The sequence below is a fragment of the Diplotaxodon limnothrissa genome, linkage group LG3, assembly GCF_057381915.1.
Source record: "Diplotaxodon limnothrissa isolate DT_005_m linkage group LG3, D_limnothrissa_male_GT1.1, whole genome shotgun sequence".
Classification (NCBI taxonomy): Eukaryota; Metazoa; Chordata; class Actinopteri; order Cichliformes; family Cichlidae; genus Diplotaxodon; species Diplotaxodon limnothrissa.
The window spans coordinates 42,654,622-42,668,692 of NC_140598.1; the positions used below are offsets into that span (position 1 = coordinate 42,654,622).

General features: G+C 40.7%; 1 protein-coding gene across 1 annotated transcript in view; it reads left to right on the forward strand.

Annotated features, from left to right (window-relative positions):
• The window catches only part of nhsl2 (NHS-like 2), a 215,552-nt gene that overhangs the window by 177,699 nt on the left and 23,782 nt on the right, over positions 1–14,071 (forward strand). The window contains exons 3-4 of the mRNA XM_085349362.1: positions 3,205–3,347; positions 8,764–9,013. Coding sequence (XP_085205488.1) covers positions 3,205–3,347; positions 8,764–9,013 — 393 coding nt within the window. The remainder of the gene's footprint in view (positions 1–3,204; positions 3,348–8,763; positions 9,014–14,071) is intronic.

Below are 14,071 nucleotides of genomic sequence, written 5' to 3' on the forward strand. Positions count from 1 at the left end.
ATAGACGCTATAATGCTAAAAATGAGAGAGCTGGATTAAAAAAAAAACATGTATGTAGCAGAGACAGGGACATTTAAGTGCACCTGTTTAAAAAAAATGGGACATTTTTGCAACAGCAGCACAGAAATTAATAGGAGTCATGTAGTAGTAATGTTTCTCAAATTGCTTTTTAGTTAGCAAGTGTGCGCATGATGCTTATTGGGATTAATGAGACAGACCACATAGGAGCATTAATACCAACCAGATTAAGTTGGTCAGTCTGGGCAGGAATGCTAGCCTCGGGCTGAGAGACGGCAGGTTGTTTAATCGGATCCCGTGTTTTTTTCAACTTTACTTAAACAGAAAAGAATTTGCAACCTCATACATCTTAAACTCTCCAGCTTCTCAGCCACCTAAGCAGCTTTTATCATTCCTGAGCATTTTCCTGTTCTCTTTTCTCTCTTCTTAGTTCTCCAGTCTCTCATTTTTCCCAATTGCTTCCCTTTTGAAAGATTTCCCGCGTACGATAAAAGAGAATAATTGACAGCATATGTTGGAAAATGTGTTCAGTGTCACACTCATGAGTCTGATCTCGTAGAAGCCTTGTTTCTGCAGTTTTTCATTGTGATGGTTTCACTTCAGTTGAAATAATATCTACTATCTTTGAGTTTATAAAGCCCTTCAAACTCATCAGAGTAACTTTCAAAGTACTCCTTTATCTGAGCTTAAAATGACAGCTGACATACATTACTGCATCATCTTAATCCACGCTGAAGGTTATAAATGTTTGCTGTGTGTGTGTGTGTGTGTGTGTGTGTGTGTGTGTGTCCCGTTTCCTCTGATGTTTAGAGCCATAATTGCACTTAGAATAAGTGAGATCATACACAGTTTTCTGCTGCTGGCACTTTTTATTCCAGCAGAAGGAAGATGTCAACATCAATGATCCCAAATGCCATTAAAAAACTGCACTAAATCTGTGGGTGGACTGCCTACCCTCGCACAAAAACACATCATTATCTTTCTTGTGTTTTGTGGTTGTGCTGCTGTATAAACTTTACGGTGAACCGCTCGCGTGTTTAAATGAGTTTACCAGGCATGAAAGTTGTGCAGCAGCCATTAGAAAGTCATAAAAACAGATCCCATCACCCTGCAAGGTCTACTACTTTACCATATGGAAGACTATTTAGATGGAGGTAGATAAGCAGCCTGAGGACACTCAGGATATTCCACACAAACAATGATAATTTAAAAAGCCTCAATTCCTTCTATTTTCTTATACAGTGGTATTAGTCTTGTTAAATACTTTGCTAATTAGATGCTAATTTGTCTGCTGTTTGGTGCTGGGAAACAGCTGCCTTTTGCAATTGGAAGTGCTGATGAGAGTGGAACGGAAACTAAAAGTTGTGAGCCTTCAAATTCAAGACACTGAGCTGACGGATGAAAGTTTAGACTTTAGGGGTTGAGCCAAGACATAATTTGTGCTTCTTAGAAGAAAAAATGTCCAACTTTACAGTAGAAATTAACATTTATAGGCTGAAACAAACAATAGTTCAGGCCTTCATAGCTTTTATTGTTCTTTGATTACAACTGTACATTTTACTGACTAATTTGTATTGAATCGTACAAAATATACAAGAAGTTTGTGCTTAGTTTTTGTTATTACTCAGCACAAATGAGTAGACTGATCTTCCTACATGTTGCACCTACTGGAGCTACTTGGCCATGGAAATCAATGCCATCAAGCTCCTGGTGCAGATTTTGTGCAGATGGCAGAGGAGCTCTGCAGTTACAGAGTGAGGAGAGTGTTGGTGACTTTTACACACTATGCGCCCCAGCAGTTGCTGTGGTTTCTAAACACGTCGACTTTACAATAATGCCACTTATGACTGATCTGAGTTTGTCCATATAACGTACAGATCTGGATCGGTCTATCAATTCATCTTGCTCACCCAGCTAGCTCGCCATATGTCTAAATGTGGTCGCACAGGTGTAGAGACTGGTCGGCGAGCTGGCCACCATAGGCCTCTGGGGAAAAGTGTGTATTCCATGACCAGTTGTGAAGTGGTTGCTTGCGGTTGATGGCAACTGCTAGGTGAAACTGGTAGAACAAACAGGTATAGAGTGCTGCACCCAAAACCTTCTAGCAATTGTTTTGATCACTTGCCTGTAAAAGATTGCAAAATAGTTGTGAAATGCACAATGTAAACTGGAAGAAGTGATCATTCACCACAGTGCAAAACTTCAGACTTTTGAAATATGCTGGTAATGCACAGCTATTGCTTTAAAGGTGACGTTTTGGAGAAGTCATCAACCGGGGATACACACTTTGCCCTCGCGATCAGAGATGAATGACCGGTCTTTTGATCTTCGTAACTGAGGCTAACATCTTTCATAAAGAGCCTGAAATCCTGAAAACAACTTTGTTTCTCCCAATTTAAACCTTAGTTTATTTATCTTATACACAACATTCATTCTTGAGACAAATATTTCACCATTTATTCTTTCTAGCTTGTTGTCATCTGCTTCCTTATATTGCTAGGCAACCATACATCACCAGGAAGGAATCCATATTGTTCCGGGAAGTTCAACTCCAAGCTTTTTTCACCTCACTGACACTGCTGTTTCTCTAAAGCTGCTCAGTGTCTGTGGGGGGGGGGGGGGGTGTCTGTGTGTGTGTTAGAGAGCTGAGTGAAACATGGGGAGTGTGTTTTGGGGTAAAGGAATAGCTGAAAGGGGGAGCGTGTCTGTCTGTGTGTGTGTGTGTGTGTGTGTGTGTGTGTGTGTGTGTGTGTGTGTGTGTGTGTGTGTGTGTGTGTGTGCACCAAGAGAAAAAGGGGGGAGGTGGGGGTTAGGAATCTGTTTACAATGGCCTGAGGGAGCTGCCGGAGAGGGAGAATCAGTCTGATATTTGGAGGTAGACTGCGAGAGAGTGCGTGTAACACAAAGAAAGAGAGTTTTGGAGAAGGAATAAATGAAAGAAGAGGAAGGGATGGAGCCCTTGGGAGGATTAAATACAAACTGAAGGAGTCATTTAAGGCACAAGTTGAACCAGGAGTCACAGGAGGGAGATTGCAGGTTGATGCAAAGCAGCAGCCGTTCCTGATCTCCACTTTCAACCATGCAAATAAGATTTAGTTTAGTTGCATGCATGCATGCATGCAGCAGAAAGCAAGTTTATGCATGCATTTATATCTTTTTGTTATTTTTGCTCTTCTGTGTTTTCAGAGTTTGAGGAGCAGTTGTACGACACCAAGCTGACCGGTCAGACTTTCCGGCATCCGTCCTCACAGAGCTCCGACGACACGTCCACCTCCCTCAGCCGATCGCCCATCTCCCTCAACAACAAGAGGCCCGACTTCATCTTTCTGGTAAACACACACAGACGCACGCATGCAGGCTCATGTTTACACCCATCTTATTTGATCAGGAGGCTCCGTCACACCAAAATGTCACACCTCTGCTGAACAAACACCCAAGCTCAGATTTTATATGCAGCTATTTGAAGCTGCACATCTTTAACAAGCAAATGCAATAAATAATCTCCACCTTTCCTATTTTAAACTCACTCTTTTTTCCACCTCTTAAACCTGTGAAACCTGACTTCATCCTGCTTCTGCTAAATGCACACACACAGACACACACACACATACACTGTGTCCACTTCACTTATCATCTTCGTTTTTCTCTCAGAACAGCAAGACACCAGACTTCACATTCCCGCTAAACTCCTGCTAACCTACTCCACCCGACTCCATCTGCCCTTTTGTGGTCCTGTTTGCACTCTTTATTATTTCTTTATTGTTTCCAATCAGTGCTTGATATTCATTTTATGTTACCTGCCTCATTTTAAAGGCTCTTCCCCCTTTACAATAAAATTATAGGCAGTATAAATCTATCTCTTTTCTCCATTTCATTATTTTTCGATCATCCTCGATACAATATCCCACAAAAGCCCATTCCTTTGATTAAATCTTGTGTATCTTGCCATTTCATGCTCACTGGAATCATCATTTTAATTTGATTTATCGACCTTGAGAGTGCGGCTATAAATAAAATTGTAATCCTCAAGATTTTTTCAAAATATGAAAATGGTGAGCGTTTTTCTAGCAACAGCTTTTTATTTAGTTTATTGTTTTTTCTTTCTGGGGTTGTGCTTTTTATGCAGGACCTTTTGTTGTTGCTCTGGGAGTTAGCTTTGTGGTGCAAGATCTGAGATGTGCAGATTAGCCACAACGTTAAAACCACCTACATAAGTGTGTGTAGGTTTTTCTTCATGCTGCCAAAACAGCTAGCTGCTGGGGTATGGACGTGGCACCTCTGGTGGTGTTCTGAGCCTGCACCAGTACTTTGGCAGTGGAGTCTTTATGTCCTTTGGGTTGCAGGATAGAACCTCCATTCATCAGACAGCACATCTGTGCATGCTTGATCAGACTGGGAGCCTTTTTGTCATGTTCTTCTGTAGTATTGTCCTGCTAAGGGAGTGTCAAATTTTGACAGTTCCTATCTGAGTAAGATCCATAATAAGGCCAATGACCCAAGCAAAGGCAGTATAAATATTGTAGTTTCTGAATGTGAAATGGGAAGCCAATGCAGTCTTCTTCTCACCAGCAGGGGTGATACCTTTGCTTGTAAAAAGCTCCTGGTTTTTTAGAGACTTGTGGGTAAATGATCCCGAACCCTCAACATTCAAACAGAAAAATAACAACTTCTTCATAGTAGGACCTCAAAAACTAAAAGTTCACAGCAGCTATATCCATCTTTTATACAGTCTGCGGGCCTTAGATGGAAGATACATGGTAGCGTAATAAAATGATTAACGTTATTAGCTAAAGAAGCAATAGGCCAGTCCTGTACTGAGCTTCATGCAGAAGCTTTGCTGTAGAGAAGACATAGTAGACATAGTATCAGCAAGACGTACTTATAGAATAGATTTGTCCAACAAAATTTGTCACGTTGACCAAATTTCTCTTATGGATCTACACAGTTGTCCTGAATGTCCACACAAGTTATTGACGCAACTTGGTAGCTGATATTTCGACCTGTTGTATACAGTATACTGTATACAACAGGTCTCCTAAATATCTGGCAAATGATTGGTTGTATCGTCACCTTTGGATGGGATGAAACTCTTTCCAAGGTTGTGACTGATTGGAATCAGGGTGCGCCCACGGGCTGACAGCCACTGTCGCAAATGCTTGCAATCATTCACTGGCAACAAAAAATTCAATGCAGTTCCTGAACAACTACTAGTTTTTCCTAGTTGAACATAGGTTGCCATCCCGTTTTTATGTTTTAGCCATTAGTCGCATTAAGGCTCCTAAAAGTCTTTAATTTCTCTTTTTGTTATAGTATGACATGCCAAATGGAAACTCAGTCTGCGTTTGGCATCTTCTAATTGCTGTGTCTCTGTTCACATTTACATGTCTGTGCTTGTGTGTGTATTGCGTCTGTATTATTTGAACTTCTGCGCGTTGTTTGTATTTGACTGATCACTGATGCAGATTTGCTCCGCTCAATGAGGACTGATAATAAAGACTCCATCCTTTTCTATTAATGATTGTAACTTGAAGTTCGGAATGAGCATGTCTTCTAATTGGCCGTTGGACAGCTTAATTCAGCAAATCGGCGACACAATGCACTATTCCAACAAATTACTGCTTCGGCATATCAGACGGTTTTACAGCTAAAAGTTGTGTTGTGACAAAATGCTTCACTGCTGTTGTCATCATCCCTTTATTTTTTTCCCATGAAGCCGAATTATCCGAGAACTGTTGCACAGTATATCCCGCCCCCTCATTCAGATTTCTCAGGATTAGTCATCGTCCTTTTCACACTCTCAGCAGGTTTCTACAAACAAATGCCAAACCATTTAGTGTCTTCCAGATGGAAGTATCATTAGCACTCGCTAAGAAATCAAAATAGCATGTGACGTAAGTGCTTTCTTGTCAGCCGGCGCCTGCACATTGAGGACTTACTGACTGATTTTTGAAGGCGAGAAAGGGAATGCAAACATAGATGTTAAATTGCTTCAGGGTGTCTCAATGATAATCTATGATCACAATTTGTCAAACAGGCTACAGCTATACATAGAGCCTCTCTCTTTTCACTCTTTCCCTTTTCCATTAGTACTTCTCAGTCTATTTCCCCAGCTCATTGAACTCCCACCGTGATTTTACTGCAAGATGGCTGCACATTTCCTGCACACCGACTGACGCAATATTCCTTCAGCGAGCTGCTAAAGAGCTCTCTTAACTTAATGCCTTTCTCTCTGTTTGGGCTAATTTCAATTAGAGAATGGCAGATTCCCACGAGATAGCTTTACGTCTCTCACGAGGTGGAGGATAGACTGGAGTGTTTCCTGCATTGCAGCAGCCTCGACAGTTTCATTGCCTTGCTTAAGGGCAGAGATGCCTGATACTGTAGATCAGTGGTTCTTAACCTGGGTTCGCTCGAACCCTAGGGGTTCGGTGAGTCGGTCTCAGGGGTTCGGCAGAGCCTTCGCCATGACATGCATGGCTCATTTTGTGCACCAGTAAAAAAATCACATTTTATTTTTCACTAAAGAGGGGTTCAGTGAATGCGCATATGAAGCTGGTGGGGTTCGGTACCTCCAACAAGGTTAAGAACCACTGCTGTAGATCTAATGGCAGACAGTTGACAGATGCCCGTTCCCTCACAGCTGGGATTGCACCTTCCTGTTGCCATCAGGGACAGAACGAACAGTGTCTCTGCTGCTCTGTCAGTTTCCGTCCCTGTCAGCTAATCACGTCAAATCAATGTTTTTTTTTTTTATGTTTCTAACTCACTTCAGATTCACTTCTGTCGCTCCTCTGCATTAGCTCTCTCAGTTTTATGAGACAGGTGAAAATGAGACAGCATTTTCTCTCGTTCTCTGTTTTGTAACCCTGCTGTCTGCTTATCTACCCTACTGATCCTTCCTCTTACAGGCATTGAAGTTGCTTAAAGGGGACAAAACATTTAATTTTGGAGGAGGTTGATGAGTAGATGACCTCCGCCGGCTGTCTGGACTCCTATAGGATTTTGGTTCTATTGATTTTTACTGCAAATTGAATTCTGAGGTTATTTTGTTTTTCTTGTGTGTTTGAGCCAGTAACAGCAGTTTAAAGGGGAAAAGGGCTTTATTGGCTAATTTTCAAAACAGCTTGGGCAGAAAATGAGAACAATAACTTTTAAAGAGTTTGAGAGTGTAGTACAATATGAGAGAAATGGAGATCTTGTAGTGAGGAAATTAGATTTGAACCATTGGATCTCAGGATGCATTACCATGACTGAAGGGGAAGACAATATTTTGGATTTCACTAAAGAAACTGACTAAAATTATTTGGATTTCAAGCAGCATGTTAGATTTTCTTTTACTCTGTAGGTAGCCTGAAACATTTTTCAAATAATCTCACTGAGTGCAGAATCTATGATTTTTTTTTCTACATGAGAAACACTCACGTTTTGTTTTGTTTTTATTAAAAAGTAAAGCCTTTAGCCTCCAACATTCAATTTGTATGAAAATGAGTAACCATTATTTAGCCATGTATTCAAGCCTTCCATTAAACAGAGGCAACCAATCAGAATAAAGTTGGCCTAAAACAATGGATGAGCTGAAGAGCTACACCCAGTCACACCTCGTGACAAATAAGGATTATTTTGAGCTGGGATTCATACAAAGTTCATCATGTAATGAACAGGTCAACTTTACACTACCTGCCTAGTAACATGTTGTCAGGTTGCTCGACCAAACAGAGTAAAAACAAGTTTATGAGACTTTAATTTCACACCTCCAAATGAATACATATCTATTTCACTTTAACTCCTGGACGTGTAAATGTAAAAGCTAGCAGTCATTTATGAAGGATGCACAAATATAGTGTCTGAACATATTGGCATTGTTGACTGATCTAAGCTTATTGCCAAATGATGTGACATCTACTCACAGTTGCATTTATCTATTTCATTACATCAGCTTATAGCGACTAACTGTTCGAAGGTAGTGTGATGTAATTTGAACATGTCCAGCATTTTGACTGGTACTGTATGTAATATAATATACGATTTTTTTCAGCCCATAATTCCACAGTAGATACAGCCCTACTGTTCATAAAGGTGATTATGAGAACCAGTAACAAGTGGTTAATAAATGGATGAATAAATAAATATGCCGGCTCCATATTTATATTTACAGTACTAAAAAAGAGTATTTGCCCCTTTCTGATTTCTTTGTTTTTTTCCATGTTATGTGGCATGTTTTATTTTTTAAATAGCTTTTTTATTATTTAGTTTGAACATGAAGCTAAATAATAGAACACCAGTTCTTGCAATCGCTTTCTTTCCAGCTGTCAGAACAATTTTGATCAAATACTGATCTTTCATCTGCACGTCCATCCAAATAACCAAGGTTTAACACCTATATGGCATGTTTTAATGCTAAACAAACATAACCCAACTAAAAATAAGTGATAATTCTGCCAAAATCAATCCAAAAGAACATGGACGACTCATCCAGGAGGTCACAAATGAACCCAGAACAACATCTAAAGAAGTTCATGATTCAAAAATAAGAAAGAGAGTGGGTAAAAGGGCTTTTTAAAGTGTCAAATATGTAAAAAACTAAGAAATCAAGACGTAAAAATACTTTCGACAGTACTTTCTAAAAGGTTATATATATCTTCCTGGGGAAATCAGACCCTTTCAACCATTCTCGACTTCAGTATATCAAACTGTGCATCACTATTTGATGACATAGCGGTTTTCCCTTTCTGCTTCTTCTTGCAGCCAGCATCAAAGCAGCTCTACGAAGATGAAACCACCTCCTCTGTGTTTGGTCTGAGGTCTGTTACCGACCTATCTCCATCCCCGTCTCCATCCCCCTGCAGCTCAGACCGGCCCCCTCTAGGCTGGAGCAGTAACAACAGTAGCAGCAGTACTGCCACGTCGGCCACTACTGGACCGCCAGTCGCCGAAAAACCTCGCTGGCACCTGGGAAGACGCACACCGGCACACTTCTTACCACTCGACGTCACAGGTACAAAAGTGAAATGCCCAAAATAGTCTAAGATCAGGTGTGGTTACAATTGCTAATGCTGTCAGTATATTTGATGCAGTCTTAAATGACCAAATAAATTTACAAATTAAGAATTTTGTTGAAACTGCAATGTGAAGGTGCGCTTATAAGGCAATGGGAGTATTTCTGAAGTCTATTTCTTGCTGTGTTTCTCAACAACACTGTGGTGAACTGACAGGAAAGGTGAGTGTATGCAACTGATTGAAAGTCATTACTCTGACACATGCATCTGAGTCAGCTGAGCCTCCAGGATGTTTTCATGGCGACAGCATTACAGAGGTAGTGCTGCATGAAAATTGCGGACAAAGTCAGCATAGAAAGTGTGATACTTCCTTGATCTTTCTTAGAAGTTTTTGGACTGGCACAGCTACAGTACCTCTGAGGGAACACATGAATGTTTCATTGGCTGGACCAGAGTGATCCCGAGCCATCAAAGTAAAAAGAGTTTGCTGTGTTTTAATGGGTACGTGTAAACACAGAGACGATTGGCATCCAGTCTGTGAATGAGTGGTAATGTTTCCAGTCCAGCTGTGAGATGGTCAACAGCTCAAGTTGTGCTCATTTTAAAGAAGCGCTCAAGTGATTCGTGATTCATAATCAGCAGAGTTTGGGTCATTCATTTAAAAAAAAAAAAAAAGGCAAACATACTTTAGTTTCAACTTCTCAAATGTGAGCATTGAGCATCTTTGGGGTTCTGGTTGTCATTTAGCCAACTCGAAAACTCAACTTTGAGCCATAGATGGAAGATAGACAATCTCAATAAAAATTATAAAAACGCGCTTTGTTTGTGTTGAAATAGAGGAGTGAGTTGTTTTTACGACCCAATAAGCGGTCGAACCACTTCTCAAACTGTTTTCCTGTGTACACTCACGTATTGGTTAAAGTGGAAAAAGGGTTGTGCTTCATCACGTAAAATCAATAACCGCTCTCTCGGATAGCGGGAGAGTAGAAGGCTGTTATTGAAAACCCATTCCCACTTTTTCATGCCAAAGAAGGTGTCACAGTTCTGACGTAATTAGTTCAAAATGGGTAATTCTAAAACTAAAGTAAAATTAACAGCAGATGAAGAAAAGCTTGAAAAAAACTGTCAAAATGCAGGAAGAGTCAGTGCAAATAGGTGGAGAAATCCACATAAAATTTATTGTCCAGCCTGGCAAGGCAAATGCAACCAAGAGTCAATAACTGCTTTAAAAGCTGCTTTGCAAAAAGAACTATTTGAGGAAAAAAGTCAAAAGAAAAAAGCAAAACGTGTAGCAGAATGGCGACTTTTCAAAGCATGGGAGGCAGAAAATGATAAACGCAGTGCTAAACGTGCCCAAAAACAAGAAAATAAAGATAAACAGAAAGCTGCAGGAGAGGGAAAAAAACCCCCCTCCTTATGCACCTCAGCCCACACACACTGCGGCAGCAGCAGCTGCACAAAACCCTACGACAGAACTTCCTGTAATCTCTCCTCACAACCCTTTTGCTCCAGATCCCTATGCAGAGGCAAAACATCACCTTAATCTTATGACTAAACATAATCACTACAAAAAAGAAGGAACTGTAGGTCAGTTTCCAATGGTTGCCTTATCAAATCCTAGGTATGGGCAACCCAGTGGGCCCGTAGACGCCCAAGGAATCATACCAATAGATGGAGAACCTCTGATATACGCATTCCGACCCTGGTCCCATAAGGACAGAGAGAATGTGCTAAAAGATGTCCCACCCCTTAATGAAGGTTTTCAACAGTGGCGAAATGCAGTAGAATTGATTCGTCGCGGTTGGGGTTTGAATGGGCATGAGATGCAGCAAGTTCTTCAAGATTTATTAGGTTTACGTTTTCCTAGAGTCAGAGGAGCCTACACAGGAAACGACCAAAACGGCGATGTGCTAGGACCAGACACTCCTCTGTTAGATCAACAATTAAATGACTTGTACGGCAGAATAGAAATCAAAATTGAGGAGGGAGAGTACAAACCACCCATGGTCCAGAAGCTCTTGGTCAAACAATGATTTTAATGACTACACACGTGTGGGAAGAACACTCTGTACGCAGACAGCAAGTGATCTCCGACTTAATCAAAGCATGAACAGATATTTTATAGCATCAGGGCTTGATTTACTGACGCCCCTTCATGCGTCACAGACAGGATATATACACATACGTCAATATCAAAACAACCATGACTTTTAACACAGAACATCATCTTCTATTTTCATGGCCGATTCCTCCGGTCAACCTTTCAGTTCCTCTTTCTTGCCGAGAAGACAAGGACGGTTCCTCTTTTACCGAGACACTTTCACCGTTACAATCCAGACATGACTAATCTCTCTCTCCTCTAAATAAATCTAACTCATGTGTGTGTGTCACGACCTCACATGCTCTCTGTGTCACCTCTTCACCTACTAACTGTCTGTGTCTCGTCCTCAAATGCTCTTTCTCAATTCACCTGTTGCACTTCTGACCTTTCACTAGACCAGAGGCTCACTGAGACTATATGTATGTCTTCTACTAAATAAATGTTTTAACCAAGAACCTCTACTAAAACCTTAATATAAAATGACCTGATATAAGTGTTTTGTAAGCATGTACGCAGTTTTAACCTTCTATAGCTCCAAGTCACTTGCACAATAGATTGTCCGGACATCGCGCCGAACAAAGCTTCCAACCCCCAATTAACTGACCGAGCTCCAACTCTTTAATAAGCACAGATATGCATTGTGTATAAAATAGTTATAACTGCATCTGAAATACAAGGTCAACATCATCATAAACATCTTAAGGCCATCTTAAAGCTATCTGTTACATTGTTAAAGCCTCGTCTTAGCCTGCTGCTCAAAATAACTTTCACTTCTGCAAACTCTCTGCAAGCCTGTTTCCTGTCAGCCTGTGACTTTTAGCCTTTCTGAAAGACACACACTGTTCAACCCCTGAATGCAATATCCATGCTGCAGATTATATTTATTATTTAACAATAGCAGTAAAATAATTTCCCTGCTCCACAACACCCCTAAGCATACCTGTTAGTCAAATAATCATATAATAATGGAAAATGCCATTAGTTGGAGCCTTGTCGAAGATGTCAGATGCTTATTGAGTAGAGGGGTTAGACTGAGGTTAATTATCTGGGCTGATGAGAGATGTGCCGAGATGCTTGTTGATTGGTGCAGCCAGGTGCCTTTGAGCCTTTTTCGCATTTATTAGAATTTATGACTTCAATATGAAATTTCACTGAAAAATAATTCAAAATTAAATAGATTAAGCCTGAATATGAGATTCTATTGGAAATGAATGATCATTTGGCAGCTTTCAGATGGCTCCTGTCATGTTGAGAATAGAAATGATTTTATCTCCAAATAAAGATGGTTTCTGTGAGCAGTAAAACAGCAACACTGTTGGTTTTAGAGTCCTGGCTTTGTGAGGGCCTTCACTGTCACCTGTGCTGTTCTCGAAGGAGTTGTGTGACAGCTGTAAAAGTGAGAGTCATGGCAAATCAGACTCAAGGAAAGCTACAACATGCGGTAAATCTGAATTTTCATCCCTTTGGAGGTCACATCAGTCCAATTTGGCTTTAGCTTCTTTGTGGTTGTGTATTAAATGCGTGCTGGAAAAGCAACACAATCTTGTCTTCCTCCAAAGAAGAAGCTCCAGGCTGAAAAACAGTGCTAATATTAATCTTGCTCAACAAATTTGGCAGATACCTCTTCCACATGGTGCATGGTCGTCTTTGACAGTCCTCATAGTGTCTTGTCTTGCCACAGTGGATCATATTCCTCCATCTCACCCTACCCCTCCTCTCTGGTCATCTGTATTTTTCCAAATGGCTACTCCATACTCAAAATGCTTTGTCCAGGATACCCACTATCTCTCCTTTGCACATGTCCAAACCATCTAAAAAGGGGAGGCGAGTCCATGACAGCATTCATAATTCAATTAGTTATGACAACCTCTCCAACACGACTGGCTGAAATGCAACCATGACAGAGCCTCCACCATGTTTTATACATGGCTGCAGACTCTCGCTGTTGCACCTCTCTCCTGACCTGCTCCATGCATACAGACGATAATTGGAAGTAAAAGTTTTAAATATGGATTGCATCACTCCATAAGATTTGTTGTCAATGAAATTACACAAGTCCAGTTCTTGTGTAATTTTCTTACCTCAGTCTTTTCTCCATGTTTCCCTTCCTTAAAAATGGTTTCTTGACAGCCACCCTTCAACTGAGACCATTTCTGATGAGGGTCCAGTGATCAGCTGAAAGACTAGATAAATCTCCCAGCTCCCGTGGCAGGTCTTTACTGGATCTTTTTCCCATTTCTTAAGGACAAAACTTCCAGATACTGTTTATCTGCTATAGATCGTTTTAGTCCTGGAAAACTATTGCTCAGGACCACTTTAAAAAAATTTACAAGACAGTCTTTGTGATGTTGAAGAGTGTGGCAGTGGACTCCCAAATACAGACCAGTCATGTGCTACAGTCCAAAAGAGTCCAACAGGTGATAATGGCAACCCTGGGAGTCCAGGGAAAAGCAGGAAAACAAACTGATGGGAAACAGAATTAAATAACCCACCAACAAAGAAAAAGGGAAAACTGAAGCTACACAAGTATGTGATCACACCTGAGGGGAACAACACAGGTGCAGACAATCAAGGAAACAAGACGAGGGGAAGTAAAACTGAACATCAGGCACAGAGGACAAATAATGGCCAAAATAAGACAGGAAGTGAAATGAGATGACTAAACATGAAAACACAGACATGAATTAACTAACTGAGAAAATACATAAAGAGCAATATACCAAAAATATTAGTGAGAAATAAGGAAAAGGAAAACTCAAGGCAAATAACAGCACAAACTAAGAATCACTGGAAGATGTTAAAAATAAAACCTAACTGTAAAGTCTAAAAACTCAGTGACCCAGGATCTTGACACTCTGGCTGCTTGGGAAAAAAAGATTTTCAAGAAATCAGGAGTGGTTTGAGAGTTTTGCACAGCACCGTGTGTGTGCCTCATGCCGGGCTTGCTCTTTCGATA